The 24,839-nt window shown below is 58.4% G+C and overlaps 2 protein-coding genes across 5 annotated transcripts; one reads left to right on the top strand and one right to left on the bottom strand.

The window, feature by feature from the left end:
- Nucleotides 1-2,886: 2,886 nt before the first annotated feature.
- Nucleotides 2,887-14,413, bottom strand: FRS3 (fibroblast growth factor receptor substrate 3). Its single transcript, XM_030233184.2, has 7 exons — nt 14,310-14,413; nt 11,196-11,325; nt 10,940-11,028; nt 9,491-9,677; nt 7,279-7,440; nt 6,584-6,735; nt 2,887-5,773 (listed from the first exon to the last, which is right to left on the bottom strand). The coding sequence occupies exons 3-7, from the start codon at nt 11,003-11,005 to the stop codon at nt 4,907-4,909; spliced, it is 1,434 nt and encodes a 477-aa protein (XP_030089044.2). The 5' UTR covers nt 11,006-11,028; nt 11,196-11,325; nt 14,310-14,413; the 3' UTR covers nt 2,887-4,906.
- Nucleotides 14,414-16,519: 2,106 nt separating this feature from the next.
- On the top strand, nt 16,520-24,691 carry PRICKLE4 (prickle planar cell polarity protein 4). Of its 4 annotated transcripts, XM_050985167.1 has the most exons (10): nt 16,520-16,615; nt 16,767-16,869; nt 17,144-17,276; nt 21,124-21,258; nt 21,380-21,487; nt 21,999-22,136; nt 22,228-22,428; nt 22,638-22,824; nt 22,956-23,237; nt 23,772-24,691. In XM_050985167.1, exons 4-10 carry the CDS (start codon nt 21,127-21,129, stop codon nt 24,263-24,265), a joined length of 1,542 nt encoding a protein of 513 aa, XP_050841124.1. In that variant the 5' UTR covers nt 16,520-16,615; nt 16,767-16,869; nt 17,144-17,276; nt 21,124-21,126; the 3' UTR covers nt 24,266-24,691. The 4 variants fall into 4 exon arrangements, with proteins under 4 accessions (XP_050841124.1, XP_050841123.1, XP_050841125.1 ...); XM_050985166.1 differs by lacking the exon at nt 16,520-16,615 and having other exon boundaries at nt 16,722-16,869; XM_050985168.1 differs by lacking the exons at nt 16,520-16,615; nt 16,767-16,869 and having other exon boundaries at nt 16,965-17,276; nt 23,790-24,691.
- Nucleotides 24,692-24,839: the final 148 nt, after the last annotated feature.

Raw genomic sequence — 24,839 nt, 5'->3', positions numbered from 1 at the left:
GGGAATTCCAGCAGGAGATCTCCCGGGATTCTGCAGTGGCCGAGCCCAGCACCCCTGGAAGCTGCAGCAGGGGAGGTTCTGGGGAGACCTCATGGCCCCTTCCAGGACCTGGAGGGGCTGCAAGGAGCTGGAGAGGGGCTGGAAAAGGGCTGGAGAGGGGCTGGAGGGGCTGCAAGGAGCTGGAGAGGGGCTGGAGAGGTGCTGCAAGGAGCTGGAGAGGGGCTGCTCACCAGGAACTGGAGTGAGGCACAAGGGGGAAGGGCTTCAGGCTGAAAGAGAGGAAATTCAGGTTGGGAATTAGGAAGGAATTCTTCCCAGTCAGGGTGGGGAGGAGCTGGTGGAATTTCCAGGGAAGCTGTGGCTGCCCCTGGAATTGTCCCAGGCCAGGTTGGATGGGGCTTGGAGCAATCTGGGACAGTGGGAGGGGTCCCTGCCCATGGCAGGGGTGGGATGAGATGATTTTTAAGTTTCTTCCAACCCAAACCAGGCTGAGACTCTCTGCCCCCGGAGCAGCTGTGTTTATGAACCCACACAAGCACTGGGAGCCTTCACCAGCTGCTTTTAGAGTTTTGTTTCCAAAACAGAGGTCACAGTGCACAGGAACAGCTTCCATCACATCAAAATAAAGATTCCTCTTTTTCCTGTGAGCAAAAGATGGGTAAATAAACTGTAAATGCATGGCTGGGCTCCAGGTCAGGCATTTAAACCCCCAAACCAGGTGAGGATCAGCCACTTCTTGATGATCAAAACCTAAAGGGGGCCCTAAGGGAGCTGGAGAGGGATTTTGGACAAGGGGATGGAGAGACAGGACAAGGGAAATGGCTTCAAACTGGCAGAGGGGAAGCAGCACCAGGAGTTGTCTTGTGAAGGGTCACCAGCAGCGACAGGCACCCCATTCCATTTATTCTATTCAGTTCCACACCTCCAGGCAAGCCAGGAGCCCTCCCCAGGTGACAGAGCTGTCCCTCAGAGAGGCACAGCCTGGATTTCCCCCGGGAATGACCTCAAGGAATGATTGCACAGCAAGCCCTGCCTCAGAGCAGCTCCCAGAGCACCTCTGCTTCTCTGCCACTTCAGAAATGTTCAGAAGGCACCAGCACAGGTGACAGTGACAGGAGGAGCTTGAGGTGACACTGAAGCACCTGGGGGTTTCAGCTGGAAAAATCCCATTCGCTCAGGGAAGGAAAACAAATTAAATCCCATTTTACCAGGAGCCTTTTCCATCCCCTGGCCTGTAATTGCCAAGTTCAAAGCTGCCAGGGCTCTCAGTAATGAACTCACCTCCAGCAGCAGGAGCCCAAACCTGCTCTGCTGCCTCTGAGCGGCACTTCCAGACCCGCCAAGTTTGGGGAAAAGACAGAATTCCCAGAAAGGCTGAGGGCAGCCTTTCCAGGGGCTGGAATTAGGAAATGGGCTCGTTAACAATCCTTCATTAATGATCCTCCACTTGAGCAGCGTCACACAGAGAGACAATGAGAAAACAGGGAGCTGGAAATGCCACCCCTGGTTTGGTTCTGCTGCCAGTAAAAAGCACAGCTGAGGTAAGAAAAACAAGAATTCCCCAGAAATAGCAAACACATTTGGGTCTCTGCAGAAATAATGATCCTTCACCACCTCCCCTTTCAGAGGCACAGCTCACAGATTCCAGCCTCCTTCCCTGAGGGAAAAGCAGGCACTGAAATGGGTTAGAAGGGAAAAACCCTCCCAGAAGAGCCCATGGAGCACTGGGAGAAGCTCTGCTCCTGTCAGAGGTTCTTGGGAAGGGGAAGAGGGGAAGATCTGTCTGTGCATTCACCAGGGAGGAAACAGCAGGGGGAGAAATCGGATGGATTAACTCAGACTCAAACAAGAACCACCTACAAATGTCAGGCAGTGACATTCCCTCTGCTCAGCCCATGGCTGCTCACCAGACATTTCACAGAGCAGAGCAGAGCAAGGCACAATTCTCCCCAAGAATATTTCTGGGGAGAATATTTCACATCCTCTGAAGCTCAGAGAAAGGAAAAGCAATTCTTATCCTTTGCTGTGTTTGTGGAAAAATAAAATTGGAGATTGTTCACCCACAGTGATGGGGTTTGGGTCCTTGGGGCCAGGGGTGTGTGTGTGTGTGTCAGGACAGTCACCAGATTCTGTGCAGAGCTGAGTGCTTGGCAGATTCAGTTTAGATGTATATAATATAGAATAATATAGTATAATAAAGTCATTAATTAGCCTTCTGATATCAGTTCATCCTCCTCATCATTCACAGAGAAATTCACCTTCACAGAGCAGAGCAAGGCACAATTCTCCCCAAGAATATTTCTGGGTTTCACATTCCCTGAAGCTCAGAGGAAGGAAAAACAATTCTTATCCTTTGCTGTGTTTGTGGAAAAATAGAATTGGAGATTGTTCACCCACTGTGATGGGGTTTGGGTCCTTGGCTGTCAGGGCCAGCAGAGGCTCCAGAGGGAATTGTGCTGTCCCAGAGGGTGACACTGACAGCTCAGAAACTCTTTATTTAAATACTTTATTTAAAGCTTAACGCAGTTAACTTTTATATATTTATATATATATTTATATATATATAGAGATAGATAGATATAAACAATTTCTTCTCTCACTTCCCTAAATGAAAGCTGGATTTAGGGGGATACATTACTTGGGGTGGGAGTTGTTTGTTTTGTTTTTTTTTTTTTCCTTCAAATAAAGTCATTTGTTATACATATAAAAATATATTACTTGGGTCTCCTTTCAGTTACAGGTGACACAAGGGACAGATGGAAGAATGGAAGACGAGCACAAGGACTCCCAAAACAAAAAGGAAAACCAGTGGATTGAAGCATGGGGCACACCTGGAATTTATAGTGCAACAGCAAGCCAAGAACTCCACGTTCTGCGACACAAACATGGCACCACTCGGACTGGGGACACGGGGCCTTGCTCCCAACAGGGGCACGGCTCAACAGGACATGACAGCACCAAAAACCAAAAAAAGGCTGAACTTCCAAGCCCTGGAACTCGAGCTGCTGGCCCGTGGAGCTGGGGGATGGGGCTCCTTCCTCTTCCAGGGGATTTAACAGCGGGAAACATCCAGGGACAAGGGGGACACGAGGCTTGGCACTGCAGCCAGCTCCTGTCCCGGGAGGAACACGGGCACAGCCAGCAGGGAGGTGGGGATCCAGAGCACCCCAGGGCATCCCAGAGGATCCCAGAGCACCCCATGGCATCCCAGGGCACCCCAGGCATCCCAGGGCACCCCATGGCATCCCAGGGCACCCCAGAGGCATCCCAGGGCATCCCAGAGCACCACAGAGGATCCCAGAGCATCCCAGAGCACCCCAGGGCATCCCAGAGCATCCCAGAGGATCCCAGAGCATCCCAGAGGATCCAGGGCATCCCAGAGAATCCCAGAGCATCCCCAGAAAATCCCAGAGGATCCCAGGGCATTCCAGACAATCCCAGGGCATTCCAGAGCATTCCAGAGGATCCCAGAGCACCTCAGAGGATCCCAGAGGATCCCAGAGCACTGCTCTCCATCGGGACAGGCACAGAAATCCAGGGAAAGGCCGAGGTGTCCCGTGTCCCACAGGGAGGGACGAGGGGACGTCCCAGGGCGGCTCAGCGCCACCCCAGCATCGAGACAAAAAACCCACAGCAAAAGGCCACGAACGCAGCCGGAATTTGAGCCCTTCCAGGTCCACAGCTGAGAGAACAAACTGCACATTTCACTCCTGACACGGAGCTGAGCTGCTCCCAGCCCCAGCCAGGCACGGGGGCGCACCAGGGGCTTTGATGGCGCTCCAAGCTCGGCTGCCCGGCGGCTCCGCTCCCACTCCCACGGCTCCCATTCCATTTCCCACCCACCCCACGATGCTCAGCCCCCAGCTCACACACTCTTCATTCCCAGCTGCTCCTCTCCACAGTGATTTTCCCCCAGTTGGTGGCTCAGCAAAGCCACCAAGCTCTTTGGGGACCTGTGCCCCCACCCCGGGCAGGAGCGAGCCCCGGCGAGCGCAGGCCGCAGGCTGGCACCAGTTTGGCAACAAACTGGGATGCAAAGGAGCAGTTCATAAATATAAAATAAATAAATAAATAAACCCACAGCACTTCTCAGCAGCTGCCAAATAGAACCCCGTAAAAAAAAGAACAAAGCAGGGTATGGCACGAGTGAAGTTTTCTAGACCAAACTTCCAATCTCCCTCATGGTTGTGGCCTTTCCCTCCTCTTTTAAAGCAGGGGAGGGAATTTAAGGATTTAGGCAATCAGGTTTCTGTGATCACAGTGTGTGCCCATGGCTCTGTGTCCTCCTGGTTTCATTGCAGCTGCCCAATTGAAATTGGATCTGAGACGGGGACAGAAGGATAAAAAGCTTCAGGAACAAACAGTGAGCTGAGGGGGGAAAGGCCACGGCGTGAGCTCCCTCATCTCCAGGCACCACAATCAAACCCCAGCTCTGGAGTGGCCTCACCACAGAGCTCTCCTGGAGGTGAAATCCCTCCCGGAGGTAAATGTCACCTCTCCTGGAGGTGTGAAATCCACGGGTGTGAAGGTGTGAATTGCACAGAGCTCCTGAAGCAGCTCAGTTTTGGCAGCACTGCCCCAAGGCACTGCCCAACCCCCGGCTCTGCCCTGCCCCACCCCAGGCCGTGCCACCTCCCTCCTGCCCGCCTGGAATTCCACCCTCAGAGTCACCAAACATCCCACAAGGCTTGAAAAACGAGCAACACAGAGAGGGGAGGACGGACAGACAGACAGACAGACAGACAGTCAGACGAGCCTCAACAGCAGCAGCTGCAGGAGCCACGCCGGGCCCCAGGGGGATGGCGAACGGGGAAGGCAACGGCGAGAGGGAGCCACACTCAGGGGGGACAGGACACAGCGAGGGCCAGGGACCGAAGCCACGACACGGGGCTGGCACTTGGGGCCCTCAGAGGGGCAGGTCAGTGCTGTTGTGCCGAGTTTTCCTCGAGGTGCCATCGTCCCTGGGCAGGGCCCGCTGCAGGCTGGACATGGCCGCCGTCTTCTTGAGGTCGATGACGGCGTAGGAGTCGGTGCGGCGGGCCCCGGGGCTGGCGGGGGCTGCCACCCTGGGCTCCTGCTGTCCCTTGCAGCCCTCGGGCTCCAGCTCCACCTGGATGTAGTTGAGCTGCCGTGGAGGCTCCGGGCAGGGCCGGGGGAAGTCGAAACTGAAGACGTTGGGCAGGCGGCTGCGCCGGGGCCTGGGCAGGAAAGCGCGGCGCGGCTCCGAGCCCGCCGGGTTCTGCAGGGGCTCCTCCTCGCCAGCCTCGGAGAAGCCATTTGGGGACGGCGTGGGGGCCGTGGCGGCGTCCTCGTCCCCGCGCTGGGCCGGCTGCAGCTCCCACACCGGCGGCAGCGCCGGCAGGTTCTCATAGTGCAGCAGCGCTGAGCGGCGCTGGGAGCAGCTCCCATCCTCCAGGGATGCCTTGGAGCGAGCGGCCCGGCACAGGGACGAGGTGCTGGGGGCCACCAGCCCGTTGAGGTTCTCGTAGACACACTGTGGGGAGGGACAGCCCTGCTGGCACTCGTTGTTGTTGTTGTTGGGAGGGCAGAGGTGAGGCCGGCATTGCCGGGGCTGCCGGCACAGCCGGCGGTAGCCAGAGGTGGGAGCCAGCACGAATTTCACCTCCCCTGGCTGCAGGAAGACCTGGGGGTTTCGGTCTTCCAGGGAGCAGCTGTGGTTCCTAGGGGGGAAAGGAGGGTGGGCTTCAGGCAAGGAGTGCAAACGGTGCCGGCCCCTCGGCTCCGGCTCCCCGGTGTTGACGTAGGTGTGGGACTGCAAGGAGAGAAGCAGAGGGACAGTGAAAGGAGGAGACAGCACAGACCGGAGCAAAGCAGCTGAGAAACCACCAGGAGAGGGGAACTGCTTGAGGAGGAGAGAGGATTCTGGAAGTTGGGAAGGTTTTGGGAGGGCAAATGTAGAAGTTGGTTTGGGTTTGGTGGGCTGGGAGAGAGATGATGGGTGCAGCTGTAGATCCACACTGTGTGTCCTCGTGGATGCACAGCTGCAGGAATTTCCTCATGGAATGGGGGGTCAGGCTTGGGAAGGGGCTGCCCAGGCAGGTTTGGAGTGCCCATCCCTGCAGGTGTCACCTGGATGTGGCACTCAGTGCCCAGGTGGGGATGGGGCACAGGTTGGATTTAATCTTTTCCCAGTGACTCTGGGGTTCTGTGTCATGCTCGATGCACATCTCACAAACTGTGTCCTCCAGTGGCTCACAGGTGACCCCACAACCCTCACACCTGCCCAGGCCTCCCTGGGGGTGCCTCAGACCAGCTGGGTTTTGTAGGGAAAACCAAAAAATTCCACAACTGCCAGCAAAGAGCTGAACCTCCAACCCAAAACCAGCAAAGGTCTGAATTTAGGGCTTGTGTGACAGCTGGCAGGTCACTGCCACCCAAATACCAGTGGGTTGAGGATAGAACTCAGGTTTTTTTTGACAGAACACCAGTTCTAGTGAAGTATCAAAGAGCAGGAGCCTCCAGGAGCAAAAATGAAGCCAAGAGAATAAAAAGAGTGACAAGGTGTGAGCTTTGAGTGAGGGAAACCCAGAATGGCACCCAGCAGAGTTTAGGATGGGTTTACCTGCTCCTCAGGGCCCAGGAGGGGGTGGGTAGAGTCTTCCCCCACAGAGGAATGTCTCAGGCTGCTCCCTGAGGGGTGCTGGGCTGCAGAGTAGGACAGGGATTCTCCAGGGAAGCTGTGAAATCCATTGGGAAGTCCAGTGTAGCCCAGACCTGGGAGGGAATCGAGGCAGAGGAGCATTAAATTGGTACAAAATAGAATTATTACATTTTTAGAGTGAGCTGGGCTCTTGTGGACACCCTGGAAGGTAAAACCAGCCTGTCCAGGGGCCATCCCAGAGCTGGAGCACACACACAAGGGCCAGGCCCTCCTTTAAATCTCAGGAATTCCTCGTGGAGACAGGAACTCAATGCTCCAGCAGAGCCACAGCTGGCACTGCAGGAGGGCTGCAGCCACCATGGGATGGCACTGCTGCCATCCCAGACCCACAAGGTGACAGCTCCTGCTCTGACTCTGCCAGGGCTGCTTTGTCTTATTGCATTTTTATTTTATTTTTTTCCCTCATAAAGACCTGTCATTCCTACTCCCCTACCTCCCCCTGAGAACCCCTTAATTTCAAAATTAAAACAATCAGCAGGGAGGGGGGTTCACATTCTCCATTCAAGGCAGGTTCCTGCCTTCCTCAGCAGACTCTTCCAACCAAGAGCCAGCCCAGCCCTGTGTCCCCTGTGCTGTCCCCTGTGCTGTCCCCTTACTGGTGGGGCCCTGGGGGCTGTGGGCCAGCTCCCTCTCCTGGGGGTGGCTGTTCCTGGTGATCACCACGGGCTCCTCCACCACGTTGATGCTGTTGCACTGCATCAGGTCCTGCAGCAGGTTGAAGATCTCCTCTGCTCTGGAGCACTTGAAGGCAAAAATCCCTGCCAGGGACAGAGAGGAGGGTGAGAACAGCAAGGAAGAGATCCTGCTCTAAAAATATGTGTTATTTCAATTTTTAATGAATTCTGGTTTATTCTGCTGTTGTTTAACACCACGAAGAAACAACCAAGAGCCCTGTGGATTATTCAGGAAATATCAGCAGGAATCATGGAATACAGAATGGTTTGGGTTGGGAGAGACCTTAAGGATCATCCAGCTCCACTCCCAACCTGCCACAAGCCCAGGCTGCCTTAAACCCCCTCAGGGCTGCCTTTAAACCCCACACAGGTGTGGGGGGTCAGGTGAACTGCTCCCCTCTCCTACTGAACCCCCCTGGCACCCCCTCCATCCTTTTCCAGGGGAAAATCCAGGCAGTGACTCCTCCAAGCTGGGCTGGGCCCTGTGCACAGCAGGGAGGGATGGAAAGGTCACGTTTTTAAAAATCTCTGGGATTGAAGAGTCTGTCCCCAAAGGAGCAGCCCAGGCCAGGAGCCAATCCCAGGCTGGCACACACACACACACAGCACAGCCATGGCAACAGGAGCAGCCTGGCAACAAGGGCTGCTCCCAAAGATCCTCATTTTCCACCAAAAAAACCCAGCTGGATCTGCCTTGCATCAGGTGGGGAGCAGCATCAGCAAGGAGGGCTCCAGGTAAAATTAATCAGCAGGATAAAATACTGCAAGGGAGGGAGGAAATTCAACAAAACACATCACCCCTCTCATTTCTGCCTGGTAAAAACTCTGCAGGATGTGAGAGCTCTGCTTCCTCCCCTCTGCCTGGACCTGAACAGAACCAAACCACACAGAGGGCAGAACTTTTATCCCTGGATTAAATTTGCACCACTGATCCTCACCCTGCAAAAGGCAAAAAAAACCAAAAACCAAAGGACAAATTCCTTGGTGGGAGAGGAAAACCCCACTGAAATAAACATGAAAGAGCAGCAGATGCCAGTGCAGACTCACACAGACCCTGAGCCCTTTTGGAGTTTACAAACACATCAACAGAATGAGGAAACAACTTCTTCTTTTCTCCCAGGGGATGCAGATGCCAAGGAAATGTTCAGCTCTTTTAAAAAGCAACGGAGCCAGACTGGTGAAGGAAGCAAGAGGCACCAGTGTAAAACTGCAATTCCTCTATTCCCAGACTATTCCCAGGGCTGCTGTGACTTGGCATCAGCTCCTGGGTGAGTCACTTCCCTCTCAGTGCTCACAGCATCAGGGAAACGTGGTGGGAAACCTTCTCCTCTGTCACAAAGTTCCAAAATCAGAGCTCTGAGCAGAGCAAGCTGGGAGGATGGGACTGCAGAACCTGCAGCTGGGATTGGACAATTAACCCCAGGATGGAAATGCACCAAAACTTATAAAAGTGTGAAAACTCGTGGAGCCATGGCCAGGCTCTTGTACTGCCCAAGGTGTATCCTTGAAGATTCCCCTTGGGCAGGTAGGACAGGGGACAAGGTGAGGGGACAGGGACAGCCCTTCCCCAGCAGCTCTGTCACTATATTTTAATAAACAGGGGTCACTGTCACTATATTTTAATAAATCCCTATTTTATTCCTTTAACTCTGTCTAGTCTCTGTTCCAGGTAGCCTCTCTAGGCAGCAAGGGGAGAGAAATCTCAGCATTGCTGACCCCAGGGAACCCCTCAGACACTGACCCTGGCTGTGCCCTGCCCTGGCACTGACCCTGCCTGTCCCTGTCCCTGTCCCCTGGGGCACTGACCCTGCCCGGTGTGGCAGCGGCGGCCGCTCTCGAAGGAGAACAGGTTGGAGTCGAAGCCGTAGTGCTACAGGCTCTGACCCTGGCTGTCCCAGCCCCTGTCCCTGTCCCTGCCCCTGTCCCAGCCCCTGTCCCTGTCCCTGTCCCCCGGGGCACTGACCCTGCCCGGTGTGGCAGCGGCGGCCGCTCTCGAAGGAGAACAGGTTGGAGTCAGAGCCCCCCAGCACCAGGCACTGTTCCTGTCCCTGTCCCTGTCCCTGTCCCAGCCCCTGTCCCTGTCCCTGTCCCAGCCCCTGTCCCTGTCCCTGTCCCTGTCCCCCGGGGCACTGACCCTGCCCGGTGTGGCAGCGGCGGCCGCTCTCGAAGGAGAACAGGTTGGAGTCGAAGCCGTAGCGCCGCAGGCTCAGGTACGGCCACCGCACGGCGTCGCGCTTGTGCGTGTGCAGGATCAGCTCCCGCGGCGTCAGCTCCATCACCCCCGAGCCCAGCTCGTGCCCCTCGTCGTCCACGTTGGTCACCTGCAGGGTGATCAATTCCATTTCTTAATTAATTGAGAAACCGCCCTTTGGTTATCTCCATAACGCATTCACAGGAACAGGGCTGTAAGTTAAGATCAGAATTGGTTTTCATTTATTTTTTCTGATCTCGCAGCCTTTCCAAGAACAAGGATTGGGAAAGTTGTGGGGAACTCCCTGGGCACTTCCAAGGCATGACCACCCTTTCCATGAAGAAATTCCTGCTGGTTTCCAGCCTAAGCCTCCCCTTTTTGGGACACACAAGACTTTGCACCTGGTTAGCAGAAGAGATTTGATAATCAGGATAGAACAAACAGCTTTGAAGATTGCAAGAAGATCAAACCAGGCTGACTTACTGGATAAGAAAATTACAGCAAGATTTCTGCAAGTGAGAGATGCTGTGAAATGCCAAAGTTTGTTTATGTGATGATTAACCCAATCATGGTAATTAAACATTTCCAGCCTTCCCAAAATAATATATGAGCAGAGGCAGTCCACAATAAATTTGGATTTTTTAGTCCACAATAAATTTGGATTTTTTAGTCCACAATAAATTTGGATTTTTAGTCCACAATAAATTTGAATTCTGACCATCTCTCAGAGCCTCTCATCATCACTGACATCCCCTGGCCCAGCCTGAGGCTGTTCCCTCTCCTCCTGTCCCCATTCCCTGGGAGAAGATCCCAATTCCCCCCTGGCTGTCCCCTCCTGGCAGGGCCAGAAATTCCCCCTGAGCCTCCTTTGCTCCAGGCTCAGCCCCTTCCCAGCTCCCAGCTCCATTCCCTTCCCTCCAGCCCCTCTGAGCCTCCCTTGCTGTGAGCACCCAGAGCTGGACAGGGCTCCCAGGTGTCCCTGAGCAGCTCCAAGCTCTGCAATTCCACGGATTCCCCCCATTTCCTGCTGCCTTTCTCCCAGCTGACAGCAGGGATCCGTGGCTGGCAGGAGCTGGCAGCCCTTGGCAGCTCAGCTGCTGTGGCTGAGCCCAGGCTCTGGAACACAGCCCTGAGCAATCAAAGGTTTTTCTCTCCAGTCCCCCATCTCCTTGCACTTCCCAAGCAGAAGCAATTTAGCAGCAAGTGCAAACACAATTTCAGCAGGAATTTCTTAAGGAAAGAGGAAAAACAAAGAAAAAAAAACCCTAACCAGAAGTGATGAATTTTGCAACCATCCTCTGCAGGGATGTTGGTGGGCAGGAGTTTGCTCTGCCCTGGTGCAGCCAGAGCCATCCCAGACCCTCTGCTGGGGTTGGAAGGACAGAAATTTACCTTGAATTTGGTGGGATGGTTGTCTGGGATGCTGTCTGGGCACAGACAGCTGCAGCAGCTCCCCATGACTCCAGGCAGAGAGGCAATCCCTGGGGGCAGGACAGCAAGGGTGGCACAATCAGATCCCAGATCCACCTCTGCCACCCTCTCCCAGCACCTCCAGCTGTGCCCTCCCCATCCCAGCGGGCCTGGAGCTCCAACTCTTTGCTCTGCTCCTTGATTCATGTCAGAAATGTTAATTAAAACCAATTCTTACCATTAGGCAGTTGTTGGATTTGTTGTGGGGGAGTGAGAAGGAGTTCCCACTGCAGTCCCTCTATCTCCCTCGGGATTTCATGGCAGGCAGGTTTCACCTAAAACAGGAGGGGAACACTCCCATCTTCCACCTGGCAAAGAGAACACAATTAAACAATGATAAAAGCAGAGAAAATGAAAAAGCAGGGGGTGGGAGAGTGACTGAACTTCCCTTCAGACAACCCAAGGAAAGCAGGTGCATTTTGTGTTTAATTAATTCCATTTCTATCAACACAGAAAAACTCTGCACAGCAATGAAAAATACACAGCTAAAAATAAATTTTAAAAAATTATTTTTATTTCCTGGCTTTGGGATCCTAGAGAGGAGTGGGGCTTAGCAGGGTGAAGGAAATAAAGCTGAGCAGCCAGGGGTGGTGAGGCAGCTGCTGCTGCTGAGGAATGTGAAGGTGCCTTCACTGCAGGGAAGGTCCTTCAGGGTCAGAGAACCCACAGCTGCTCTGCTTTGGACGAGGAGAAACAAAAAAAAAAAAGCCAGAAAACACAAAAACTCTGAAATCTGACCCAGAAAACACCAAAATTCTGATTTCTGACCCAGCCAGGGTGAGGATCAGGCAGGGAGGAGGCAGTGAGGAACACTCCTGTGTTTTGCACTCACTGTGAGAAATATTCCTGCGTTTTGGTGGTTTGGTTTTTTATTGTAGTGAGAAATGGGCAATTCTGCTTTCCCTGATGGGAACTTGGGCAGTGACAGGGGATGGTGCCAGGTGTGCCCTGGGAGCAGCTCAGGTGGATCCAGCTGATCCATCAGGATCCCCAGCCCGGCACCAGGGCAGGAAACGGCAATTTGGGAACCTCTTCCATTGGAAACCTCCTTCCATTGGAAACCTCCTTCCACTGGGAACCTCCTTCCATTGGAAATCTCTTTCCATTGGGAACCTCTTTCTCTTGGAAACCTCCTTCCATTGGGAGCCTCTTTATTTGGGACCCTTTTCCCATTTGGAACCTGCTTCCATTGGAAATCTCTTTCCATTGGAAACTTTTTTTCCATTGGAAACTTCTTTCTACTGGAAACCTCTCTCCATTGGGAACATCCTTCCATTGGAAATCTCTTTCCCTGGAAACCTCCTTCCACTGGAAACCTCTTTCTACTGGAAACCTCTTTCCATTTGGAATCTCTTTCCATTGGAAACCTCTTCCCATTGGAGACCTCTTTCCATTTGGACCCTCTTTCCATTTGGAACCTCTCTCCATTGGGAACCTCCTTCCATTGGACATCTCTTTCCTTGGAAACCTCCTTCCACTGGAAACCTTTTTCTAGTGGAAACCTCTTCCCATTTGAACCCTCTTTCCATTGGAAATCTCTTCCCATTTGGAACCTCTTCCCTTTGGAACCCTCTTCCCATTGGAAATCTCTTCCCACTGGAAATCTCTCTCCATTTCAAGCCTCTCCCTCTGCCAGACTCTGCCTCCCCCTCTCCAAATGAAACCACAGCTCACGGAGTGGCAGAGCTGCCCTGGGCCCCTTCCAGAGTGGAGGGAGGAGGGGGCAGAGCCCCACTGGAGCTGCCCAAGGGTCCCGTTCCATTTTCACATCAAAACAGCTCCATAAATCACCTCCCACTGCACCTCTTCCCTTTGGCCCCTGGAGCACTCCCCTCCGTGCCCCAGCCCTGCCAAGCGCCCAGGAGAGGGAAGTTTCTCTCTGTGCAAGCTGAGAACAAAGAGAGGCGGTGCCAGCCGCCCTCCTGCACACACCTGCCAGCCCTAGAGCAGCACCAGCCCTGCCCGTGCCACCCCACACCCTGCCCCAGCCACCCGCTGCTTCTCCTGGCCTCTGCTGGCATCTACTCCCCTCTCAGCACAGATCCTGCTCCAGCTGATCTGGGCACTGGGGGCTGGCTCCTCTCTGCCTGGGCTCTCCCACTCCCACCTCAGCAATTCCCTCAGGAATAAGAGCTGGGGGAAAACATTCTGCCTTTCCCGCTCTTTCTTCACTCCTCTCCCTCCACTCCCACCTGTGAGGGGTCAGCCTGAAGTGCTGTGGCTTACCAAGGACAGTTTTTACACTGAGAGCCGAACAAATGGACCAAAAAACCACCAGGAGCTCCCTGAGCACTCCCTGGGTGCTTCCCCTGCTCCTCACCGGGGAATATTTCAGCAGCATCCCTTCCACACAGCCACTGAGATTCCCGACTCCCCAGGCTCCTGCTCTGCACTTCCAGCTCACCTCCCCACCCCTGACTGCCAGCTCAGAGCCCAGCCAGTCCCTAAAACCACCCCAAGAGCCCAGCAGGGTCCCCACAGCAGGACTGGGTCCCTCCTAAGGCCACCAGCCCCGTCCAGGCTCCCAGGATCCCAACCCAAACCCTCCTCAGGCTCTCCCGAATTCCCAGGTTGTTCCCATCCTCCCAAACCCCCCAGGCTGCAGAAGCCCCCCGTGCCTTCACCCTCCTTAAAGCCAGAGCTGGAGAAGGAGGTTCCCCCAATCCCAAAGGGTCAGGGGGGCACCCTGACACCCCCTGCACAGGGACAGACGGACACCTCGTGTGGAAAAGCAGCTGGTCCCACATCAACCCCTCCAGGACACGCAGGGACAGGGCCAACACGTCCTCCCAGGGGAAGGAGGGAGCTGAGGGACAGCTCTGGGGACAAAAAGGGGATGGAGGAAAGAGGAGAGAAATGAGGGACTGAGGAGGGGCTGCAGGGAGGAAGAAGAGGATGGAGAGAGGAGGAGAGGGGTGGAGGGATGGGGAAGGGGATGCAGGGATGGGGAAAAGGATAGAGGAAGGCAGAAGGGGCTGCAGGGACGAGGATGGAGCTGCAGGGACATGGGAGGGGATGAAGGGATGAGGAAAGGGATGGAGGGATGAGGAAGGGGATGGAGAGAGGAGGACAGGGATGGAGGGATGAGGAAGAGGATGGAGGGAGGAGGAAGGGGATGGAGGGAGGAGGACGGGCCTGCAGAGCCCGTGGGAACGAGGGGCCTGAGGAAGGGGCGAGTGCCGGGGGCTCCCGGGGAACTGGCTGCGAGGGGCGGCCGGGGCGGCCCGGGGAGGGCACGAGGGGAGGGGGACGGGGGCGATGCCGCGGCCCCGCTCCGGGCGCTGCTCGGTACCTGAGGCGCTCCCGGCTCCGCCGTCCGGGACCTGCGGCCCGGAGCCCCCGGCCCGGCCCTTCCCGGAGCTCGGAGCGCGTCGAGGCCCCCAGCCCGGCCCTTCCCGGGGCCCGGAGCGTGTCGGGGCCCCCGGCCCGGCCCTGGCCCTGCCCGGCCCGGCGGGTCCGGGGGTCCCCGGTCGGGACCGGAGCGATCGGGGCCGGGCCGGGCCCGCCGGAGCAGCGACACCGCGCGAGCGCCGCGCGGCCGCCAGGGGGCGCCAGGGGGACGCGGCGGCGGCGAGGGGCGGGGCCTTGTGGGCGGGGCTTGTGTGGGCGTGGTCTGGTGGGCGTGGTCAGGGTGAAGGGGGTGAACTAGTGGGGTTGGGGGCGTCAGTGGAGGATTTTGGGGGGTCAGTGAGAGGGTTTGGGGGTCTGGGGAAGGTTTGGGGGGTCAGTGAGAGGGTTTGGGGTCAGTGAGAGGATTTGGGGGGTCAGTGGAGGATTTTGGGGTCAGTGAGAGGGTTTGGGTGTCTGGGGAGGGTTTTGGGGCTCGGTGAGAGGGTTGGGGGGTCTGGGGATAGAGAGGGGCTGGGGGTCAGTGGAAGAGGAATTTGGGGTTGGGGGGATGCTCGTGGGGGAGCAGTGGAGGGGATTTGGGGAGGGTCTGGGGAGGGAGAGGGGCTGGGGGTCAGTGCAGGGGGATTTGGGGGATCAGGGCCAGGGGATTGCTCAAGGAAGAGTCACTGGAGGGAGATTTGGGGGATCTGGGATGGAAGGGTGCCTCGGGGGTCAGTGCAGGGGGATTTGGGGGGTCTGGAGTAGAGGGAGAGCTGCCAGCTCCTCACCCCAGAGCCACCGAGCCGTGTCCCGCCCTCCGAGGGGACACTGCGGCCACCCGGCTGTTGCCATGGTGCGGTGGCCGATGCCACCTCGGGAAAGCCCCGGTGACCCGTCTGTCCCCTCCCCGTGCCCAAGGAGGACTTTGCCCGTGAATCTTTCCGCCTGGGAGGGATGGAGGAGCGTGGGGGCAGCAGGGGACGAGGGGGGGCCCTGTCACCACCCGCGGGGACAAAGTCCGACAGCAACGCGGCCAAGACAAAGCTGCAGGGACCGAGCTCCCGGCGAGGCCAAACTGCACAAAAACAGCGTGGGGACATCGGGGACCTCAAAGGGACCCTGGGCAGTGACAGCCCCGCTGGGAGCCCTGCGCAGGGAGGAGAGCAGCAAAGCGGGAAGGTGCTCCCCCCTCCTCCTCCTTCTCCTCCTCCTCCTCCTCCTCCTGCTTCTCCCCTGCTCAGGGGATTGTGCAGAGGATCCTGAAATGGTTTAGGTTGGAAGAGACTTAAAAAATCCTTTTCCTGCCATGGACAGGGACAATTTCCACTGTCCCAGGTTGCTCCAAGTGGTGCCTTATCCTGGCTACCTAAAAACAGAAACTAAATAAAATTAAGAAAATAAAGAGCAGTTTTATTTATTGAAGGCCCTTCAGGTGCATTTAGGGCAGGTGAAGCCCACCCAAAAATGGAGCAGAGGTCACAGGTTTTCGCACTTTTATAAGTTTGGTTCATTTGCATATTGAGGGTTAATTTGCCAATTACAGCTTCAGGTAATGGAGTCACTGACCCCAAGTTTGCTCCCCCCAAATAAATCACTTTTGTTTACATCTCTCAGGGCCTGAGGCACTGAGGTGTTGTTGATTCCCAGCCTGGAGAGGAATTGTTGTGTCTGGACAGCAGCAGCTGGCACTCTGTGTGGGGTTCAGAGTTAAACACTGAACAGCTGCAGGGTTACAAATGCATGGAAAAGATAAAATCCTAAGAAGGCATCACAAACCCCATCCAACCCGGCTTTGGACACTTCCAGGGATGGGGCAACCACTTCCATAAAGCAGCACCATAACCTGTGCCCAGCACCGCCCTGCACGGCCTCGCCCAGCGGTGCCAGGGCTTGTCACGGAGCCTGGCACCTCCTCTGCCAAATCACCCCCTCTGTGCCCTTTGGCTGCACTCCCACCCCCGATCCCAGCACCAACACGAGCCATCTGCACCCCTCAGGGCTCCCCAAACCAGCCACAGCTCCCAGGAGCACGCAGGTGGCAGAGATCCAGCCCGGTCCCCGCAGACCTGGGGGGGGTTTTGGGGATGCTGTGACAATCCTCATCCCCAAAGCCACATCAGCGGGCAGGAAAATCTTACAGCGTGGTGAGGGATGCACAGAAACACCAGCAGGACGCTGAGCCTCGCGTCAGGCTCTGATAAATTTTCCCCTGACTCCTGCCCGGGTGGAATTGCTGCAGCCGGAGCCGGTCTGGAGGAGCCTCGTCAGGTGTGCAGGGCTTGTGGAAACTGGGACATCCTGACTTGCCGCTGGCTAACTCCTTTGTGAGAGCCCAGCCAAAGTTTCTCCACCTCTAAATTGGGGTGTAATGACACTTCCCCCTCTTTCATGAAGCTTCAACTCTTTCTGATCTCGGCAGGGAAATAAATCACCGCGCGGGATCATAAAAGTCATCAAACGGCAACCTGGGGTGAACCGAGCCGCAGATGGAGGGAAGGGCGCGGGCGCTCGGAAAATGAGAGGTAGGAGCGAGCCAGATGTCATCGGCAGCTCCTTCCCCTGTAGGGTTAATGTCCCCCCCCTTTCCCCTCCCTGCCTGCCCTGGAATTCCAGCCATTGGCTGGCTCCCGAGGTTTAGGCTAAAAAGCCTCTAATTAGGACCCCGGCTGCCGCGGAGCCAGTGCCTGGGCAGGCAAGGGGGGAAAAAAAAGAGAGAGAGGAAAGAAAGAAAAAAAAAAAAAAAAAAAAAATTGTTTCCCTGCCTGAGCTTGGATGTTTTCCTTTCGCTTTGCAAAGTTTTCCCAGCCCAGGCTCCATTCCCTGGCGTGCTCCGGAGCAGGGCGGGACGGCGGCGGCCGGCGCGGGGCTGGAGCGGGCGGCCGAGCCCGGAGCGGCGGAGCGCGGGGCCCGGAGCGCCGGGAAAGGGCAGGTAGGTGCGGCTGGAAGGGACTCCCGGGCTCGGCTCTGCCAGCTCCCGGGGGAGATGGAGCTGGGGGAGAGCGGCACTGAGAGCAGGGGGCAGCGGGAGGGTCCTGCTGCGAGGGGAGGGGGATGAGGCAGAGCAGGGGGATTTTGGGGAGATAATATCGCTGTCCCCGCGGCCTTTGTTTTCGGGAATTGTCCCCTAGAGCAGGAGGTGACGCGCGTTCCATCGTGCCAGGCTCTGCCAGGTGCGCGGGCAGCGCTGCTTCCACCATCCCTGCTCCGGCTGGGATCGGCCGGGAATGGGATGAGTCGGGATTGGGGATGGAGCTGGACCCCCTTGGACCTGCCGGGATGACGGCTGGTGGCCACAGGGAGGGGTGGGGGGCTTCGTTCTGGGGGCCACGGGGAGAGGAGGGGTCGCGAATCTTCATCCCGGGGACTGCGGGGAGAGGAGGGGTCGCGAATCTCCATCCACGTGGTCACGGGAGAGGAGGGGTCGCGAATCTCCATCCGGTGGTCAGGGGGAGAGGAGGGGTCGCGAATCTCCATCCCAGTGGTCAGGGGAGAGGAGGGGTCGCGAATCTCCATCCCTGGGGCTGCAGGGAGAGGAGGGTGGGGGTCTCGGTCCGTCCCTGCGGGTGCGCGAATGGGTGAGCCAGGGTGGGTTAATGGGTTACTGCTCCCTGCCGTGCCCGCGGGACTGAGGGAAAACACAGCAGGAAAAGCCTTTGGCAGCGCTGGCACATCCCTGGTGAGCCAACGGGCCGCGGTCCCCCTGGTGCCACCGTGCAGTGTGGCACAGCAGGATGCTGAGACCCTCCCCCATCATCTAGGGGGGCTGCAAAGGCGTTTGTAAAGCCAGGGCCACGACTCTGCTGTGCCCAGCAGTGGCACCAAGGGCTGCTCCACCCGGTGCCACCCCCGGTCCCAAAGGCACCGTGGGCTCCTCGGCGGGACCGGCTCCAGGTCGGGCAGGACTTGCTGCTCCGGCTCTCCTTGCCAGACCTCAGCTTATCTCGCCCCAAAAGATGCATCTTTATTGCTCTGCATCTTTATTGCTGCGCACCTTTGTTGCTCGGCATCTTTATTTCTCTGCATCTCTATTGCTGCTGCTGCTGCAGCCCAGCTGTGTTGACGGGAGCTCAAGCACAAACAGGTTATCCCGTGGGTGAGGCCAGCGCGGAGCTGCGCCCCTGGGAGCTGCCAGCGCTGCTCTGAGGGGCTTTTTGGAGATGTTGTGTTCCCCTGGGGACTCTGCAAAAGCAAAGCTGAGGCAGGGATGCGGCTCCTTGGGCGGGCTGGGAACAGGGAGCTGAATTCCGAGCAGGCTGGGGTGGCTGAGCTCCAAGTTAATGTGTGACCTTGGCAGCAGAGGGCTGGGAGCCCACACGGGCTCCCACAGCCAGCTGGAGACGGGGGCTGCTCCCGGCGAGCCAAATCAGATTAGCATTCCCAGGAATTTCAGCCTCTTGTACCCAGGGAGCCGCGACGGCTTCCGATCCTTTGGAGAGCGAGAGGAGCTCGGGCAAACGCATCCGGAGGAGCTCCCACAGGCGGGACGGAGGATTTGCAGCCGAGGCAAATGACAGCCAGTGCCACCCAGCCTGCCCGACTGGTCTGTCACACAGCCCTTCTCGGGGACTCGCTGGCAGGGAGAGGCAGCTCCCCCAAAGTGCCACCACGGTGCCACCTCCCCCGCGGGTTTGGGGCGGGCTGGGAGCATCCCCGCATCCCTTGGCAGGGAAGGGAAGGACGGCAGTGCCCGGAGGCAGCGAGGGAGGGCAGGAAGGAAGAGGGGACAGGGCCGGGGAGCAGAGGAGCCAGACCTGTCGGGGCTGCCTGGCTCTTTAGCATGGGAGGCGCGTACCTCTGTCCCCGTCTGGGGCTAATTACAGGGACTTGTTTACAGCCCAGACGGCTGCCAGCCGGCCTAATCGCATCCAACTGGGCTGGGCTGGGCTCTCGGGCACATCCCCGCGCGTTGGCAGCAGCCGGGAGCCCTGCCCAAGCCGCCTTCCCCCAGTGCCACCCCACCGTGCTGGTGGCCCTGGCATGGGGTCCCTGTGCCTCTCGGGGCTGGGGCCAGGCTGGCACCGCCAGCCCCCCCGCCCTGAGTCCCCAGAGCATCGCAGGGGTCTAATTAACAGCAAAGGTCCAAGAGATTACACAAATGCATCTTGGAGGCTTAATGAGGCCAGCACAGCCCGGGAATGCCCCCACCCCCCATGGGATGGAGAAATGGGGGCACTTTCCCAAACCAGGCAGGAGCAGAGCTGGGGCTGGACACGAGGGTCCCCACTCGGCATCCCAGGGTGTCCCCGGCCCAGCCGTGGTCCCTCACCAAGCCAGCAAGGCCAGAGCTCTTTTTGGGCAGCAAACACCCAATCAAGGCAGATGATTTCATCCCTATCCCAAAGCCCAGCTTTGAACAACACCCCACAACCAGCCCTGCACACCCCCAGGGCTCCAGACCCCGAACGGCAGGAAAAAGCCAGCGGCCCTTTTGTTTTATCTCTCTGATTAGCCGATGTGCAGCGTTAATCATTGACCTGGCAGCAGGGCAGGGAAACCTGAGCTGCCCCGGCTGATCCCACCTGCTCCCGGCCCCAGAGCTGCTCCTGCCACCCAGCCCGAGGTGCTGCTCAGGAAGGAGGGCTGGAGGTGTTTGCTGGGAGCACTGGGGACACTGGGATGTCCCTGGCGGAGGGGACACACCAGCACCATCCCAGTGTGGAGCAGGGAACGCGTCCTCGTGGTGGCAGAGGTGGAGAAGGACCAGAATTTCATGGTCTGGGGGTTCTCACCCCTCATCTCTGACTCTGTTTTATGCGTGGAACATTTTCCAGAGGGGTTGATCCGTCCGTGGAGGGCGTTGCAGGGGTGAATCCCCGGGCGTGTTTGGTCACAGCCCCGTGATTTCCCCCCCATCCCACCCTGGCTCCCCATGGCACAGCAGGAAGTGTGGGCTGAGGGAATCAGGCTCTGGGCTGGCATCCAGGGAGCCCCAGGAGCCACCACCACATCAGCATCTCGCCTTTGTTTTGGGAAGCCGGGGCAGGAAGGAAGCGCGGTGGTGGAAAGAGCCCACGTGGGGAGGAGGGGAGGGCTCCGGATGGGTTTCACTGCCTGACCCGAGCCAGGCGTGTGCTGTGGGCTGGGACAGCCCTGGGCAGAACAATGGCAGCCCGAGGGGAGGGAATTATTTTCCACTGAGTTGGGCTCAACCTCGGTCAGTTCCCACTCAGGGATGGGCCACTGGACCTGGGATTAGCTGTGGCAGCTGGGGGAGAGCTCCTGCTGTGGGTGTTGCTGTTTTCCAAAACCTGTTCCAGCTTGAGCTTGGGCATTTTGGGCATTTCCCTACCTGGCTTCATCACCATTCCCATCCCATCCCATCCCTATCCCATCCCATTCAGCAAAGCCCCCAGCCCTGCCAAGTGCCTGTATCCTCCATGTGGGTTTGCTGTGACCCCCAAAGAGAAAGGAGCCCCCCAAAAATCCCTTGGACTCCTGCAGTGGTTCAGCTGAGGATCTCAGTCGTGGTGCCTTGGAGCATCATCCCAGCTGGATGTGCCACAGGGTCCCTGCAAGGGACCAGGAGCTGCTTGTCCTGCTGCCACAGGGACACAGGATCCGTGTCCAGGGATGGATCCCTGCTCCCAGCCCCGTGTCTGACACTCTGGCTCTCTCTGTCCCCAGCTGATGTCCCTGCCGAGCCCTGCATGGCCCAGGGTCCCTCTGAGGGACCAGGAGCTGCTGGTCCTGCTGCCACAGGGACACAGGATCCGTGTCCAGGGATGGATCCCTGCTCCCAGCCCCGTGTCTGACACTCTGGCTCTCTCTGTCCCCAGCTGATGTCCCTGCCGAGCCCTGCATGGCCCCAGCAGGACGAGCCCTCCCCCTGCGGCACCACCGGGGGGCTCCCCCCGGCCTCGTCCGACAGCGACTCCGGCTGTGCCCTGGAGGAGTACCTGGAGCCCCCCGAGGTGGGCAGCACCTCCTCTCCCCCAGCCCCGCGTGGTTCCCGCCCCGTTTCTGGGGTTAAACACGCGTTTTAGCGCTTTTAACAGAGTTTAATTCCGCTCTGAACCGGCTGTTTCTCCCAAGGTGCCGCCGTGCTTCGGGCCCCGCTCGCCCCCGCCGGGCTCTGCCCCTGACCGGACGCGGCTCCGCGCCCGAGCGCTCCTGCAGCAGCTGCCTCCCCAGGACTGCGATGTGAGACCCCTCTTCCTTGGCTGCTGCTCCCCTCCCCAGCCTCACCTGCTGCTGAGATTACCCAAAAACAGAGGCCAGGCCGAATTAAGGGAATAAAGAGCAGTTTTATTTAGTGAAGGGCCTTCAGCTGCATTTAAGGCAGATGGAGCCCACCCAAAAATGGTGCACGGGTCACAGGTTTTTGCATTTTTATAAGTTTGGTTCATTTGCATATTGAGGGTTAATTTGCCAATTACAGCTTCAGGTAATGAAGCCACTGACCCCAAGTTTGCTCCCCCCAAATAAATCACTTTTGCTCCCATCTCTCAGGGCCTGAGGCACTGAGGTGTTGTTGATCCCCAGGCCTGGAGAGGAATTGTGTCTGCCCAAAACGGGACAGCAGCAGCAGCTGACCCTGTGTGTGGGGTTTAGAGTTATACACCAAAGATTTACAGGATTATAAATGTATGGAAAAGATAAAAGCCAAACTCCTGGGGCAGCAGAGCCCAGCCCTGACCCCCGTGCCCCACAGGAGCGCTACTGCCCCGACCTCGCCGAGGAGGAGCGGCGCCAGCTCCGCGCCTTCAGCGCCCGCCGCAGGCAGGAGGCTCTGGGACAGGGCCTGGCGTGCCCCGTGCCAGGTCCCTGCCATGGCTGTCCCTGCAGGAAGGTGAGGTGTCCCCTCCAGCTCCCGTTCCCTGGCAGGGACCTGTCCCCAAAGCCAGCCCTGCCCCAAACCTCGTGTCCCCCCCTCCTTGCAGTGCGGCCGGAGGCTGAACAAAGGAGACCCGGGGATTTCAGCGTCTCGCCTGGGCAACCAGTTCTGGCACCCGTCCTGCTTCTCCTGCCACTTGTGCCACCAGCAGCTGGTGGATCTCATCTACTTCCAGCAGGATGGGAGGATCTACTGCGGCCGGCACCACGCCGAGCTCTTCCGACCCCGCTGTGCCTCCTGCGACCAGGTGGGTGCCGGGCAGGGCCAGGCTTTGACCTCCCTTTGGCTGCTAAATGCCCCCGAGCTCGGCTGGGAGCTCCAAACCCATCAAAACCCCTGATGGGCTGGAGGAATAATCCTTCCTGAGACCCCCAGGGCTGGGGGCTCCCCCTCACCGCCCAGCCCAGCGAAGCACCGTGGGATGCTGAGAGCCTGGGGCTTGTTTTCCCCTTCCAGCTGATCTTCATGGAGGAGTGCATCGAGGCCGAGGGCCGGCGCTGGCACCTGGAGCACTTCTGCTGCCTGGAATGCGACGAGCCCCTGCGGGGGCAGCGCTACGTGATGCGCAGCGGCCGGCCCTGCTGCCGGGGCTGCTTCGAGAGCCTCTTTGCCGAGCCGTGCCAGGCGTGCGGGGACCCCATCGGTACGGCCGCCACCCCCGCGGGTGAAGCCTGGGGTTTGGCTTCTTTTTTTTTTGTCGTTGTTGTTGTTTTGGGTTTTTTTTTTTTTTTTTGGTTTTGAAGGACCTTTCTCTCAGCTGTGGCTGCCCCGCAGGTGCTGACAGCGAGGAGGTCTCGCACCAGGGGCTGCACTGGCACGCCCGAGCCTCCTGCTTCTGCTGCAGCCTGTGCCGGGCACCGCTGCGGGGACAGCCCCTCACCTGCCACCGTGGCCGCCTCTTCTGCTCCGACACCTGCAGCCGCGGCCAGGACGCCTCCTCCACCGCCTCCGACTCCTCCTCGGACTCGGCTTTCGCCTCCGCTCCATCCCCCGAGTGCACGGCCCTGCCCCGGGCCGGAGCGGCGGGGGGCTGCAGGCAGCGGGGGGAAGGGGCTGGTAGGAGCCTCCTGCATGGGGTGGGAGCAAATCCAGGGGATTTTGGGGCTGGTAGGAGCCTGCTGCATGGGGTGGGAGCAAATCCAGGGGATTTTGGGGCTGGTAGGAGCCTGCTGCATGGGGTGGAAGCAAATCCAAGGGATTTTGGGGGTGATAGGAGCCTCCTGCATGGGGTGGGAGCAAACCTGGGGATTTTGGGGCTGGTAGGAGCCTGCTGCATGGGGTGGGAGCAAATCCAAGGGATTTTGGGGGTGATAGGAGCCTCCTGCATGGGGTGGGAGGGGACCAAGAGCAAATCCAGGCTCTGGAGAGTTTTGGGCTGGTAGGTTCCTATTGCCATGGGGTGGGAGGGGAGCAGGAGCAAATCCAGGCCCTGGGAACTTTACTGGGAATGTCACACGGTGGGAATTGATGATAAACTCCCCAAGGTGGGAGCTGGGGGTGGGTGGGTGCCATCCCACTGTGTCCTGAGATAACCCTTGCTGTGGGAGGGCTGTGGGAGGACAGGCTCAGCTTCTCCTTCCTCCCTTCCAGCCCCTTCCCCTCTTCCAGAGGCATTTCCAGGCCAGGCCCCAGTGCACCCCGCATTCAGGAGCCCCGAGGATCTCGGAGAAGCCGCACGGGAACGGAGCAGCGACGCTGCCAAGGAGCACCCAGGGGTGCTGGGACCCCCAACCAGCCACCCCTCAGCCCCCCAGCCCAGCCCAGAGCCCCCCAACGAGCCCAGAGCTTTGGGCCACCCGCTTTTGGGGGGCCCCGAGCCCCGAAGAGCTGCAGGCAATGGAAACCCACAGCTGCAGGCGGGCACCTCCCCTGCCTGGCACGGCCCCCGGGCAGAGCATGGCACGGAGGAGGAGGAGGAGGAGGACTCCTGGTGCCCCACCTGCTCCTCATCTTCGGACTCAGACTCGGAGGAGGAGGGTTTCTTTTTCGGGAAGCCCATCCCCAAGCCCGGGATGAATTCCCTGGGCAGGGAGCCCCCGGGGAGGGGCAGGGCCAGGACGGCCAAGCACTGCAGCGTGTCCTAACAGCGGGCTCGGGGGTCCCCGAGTGGCACTGCCAGCTCCTGCCACGGCCTCAAGGCGTTCCCAGCACGTCCTGGAGGCGGCCCCAGGCTGGTGGGAGAAGCTGCTGGGATCGCTGCCCCCGGCGGCTGCTGGCAGAGCGGAGCCTGCCATTCCTGCCGGCCTCTCCCGCGATTAGGAACAGGTAAAGCAGGAAGGGAGCGGGGCCGGGCCGGCCCCAGCGCCTCCCACAGGGCGGCAGCTCCGGACAAGGGCAGCTGCCTGCATCCCCCCGGTGGGATCCTTCCCTGGACTGCTCTGTGCCCCACTGGGACCTGCTCTCCATCCCTGGTGGCACCGTGTCCCCGCTGCCACCACGGGGAGGGGACCAGGGGCACGCTCTGCTGCTGCTGGTGACGAAGCTCCAATAAAATCTGGCTGAAATCTGAATGCAGGGTCTGCCCTGTTCCTTCCCAGCCCGTTGTGACAATGTCACCAAGGCTGAGAGGTCCCCAGGGGTGACCTGTGTCCTGTGCCACAGCCGGGGTTCACTGTGGGACCCCTCCCTTGCAGGAACAGAACAATGACAGAGCAAGGG

Source organism: Serinus canaria, chromosome 26, assembly GCF_022539315.1.
Source record: "Serinus canaria isolate serCan28SL12 chromosome 26, serCan2020, whole genome shotgun sequence".
In the NCBI taxonomy this organism is placed as follows: Eukaryota; Metazoa; Chordata; class Aves; order Passeriformes; family Fringillidae; genus Serinus; species Serinus canaria.
The sequence above is the reverse complement of the archived record's forward strand: the minus strand, read 5'-3'. Positions and strand labels throughout refer to the sequence as shown.

Bases quoted from the DNA above. Each gene is read 5' to 3' on its own strand.
- PRICKLE4 (XM_050985167.1), top strand. From the start codon at position 21,127: ATGTCCCTGCCGAGCCCTGCATGGCCCCAGCAGGACGAGCCCTCCCCC. The intron at 21,259-21,379 runs GTGGGCAGCACC...GTTTCTCCCAAG, and splicing joins AGTACCTGGAGCCCCCCGAG to GTGCCGCCGTGCTTCGGGCC. The intron at 22,825-22,955 runs GTACGGCCGCCA...GCTGCCCCGCAG, and splicing joins GGCGTGCGGGGACCCCATCG to GTGCTGACAGCGAGGAGGTC.
- FRS3 (XM_030233184.2), bottom strand. From the start codon at position 11,005: ATGGGGAGCTGCTGCAGCTGTCTGTGCCCAGACAGCATCCCAGACAAC. The intron at 9,678-10,939 runs GTAAATTTCTGT...ATCACCCTGCAG, and splicing joins ACCATCCCACCAAATTCAAG to GTGACCAACGTGGACGACGA. The intron at 6,736-7,278 runs GTAAGGGGACAG...ATTCCCTCCCAG, and splicing joins CAGCCCCCAGGGCCCCACCA to GTCTGGGCTACACTGGACTT.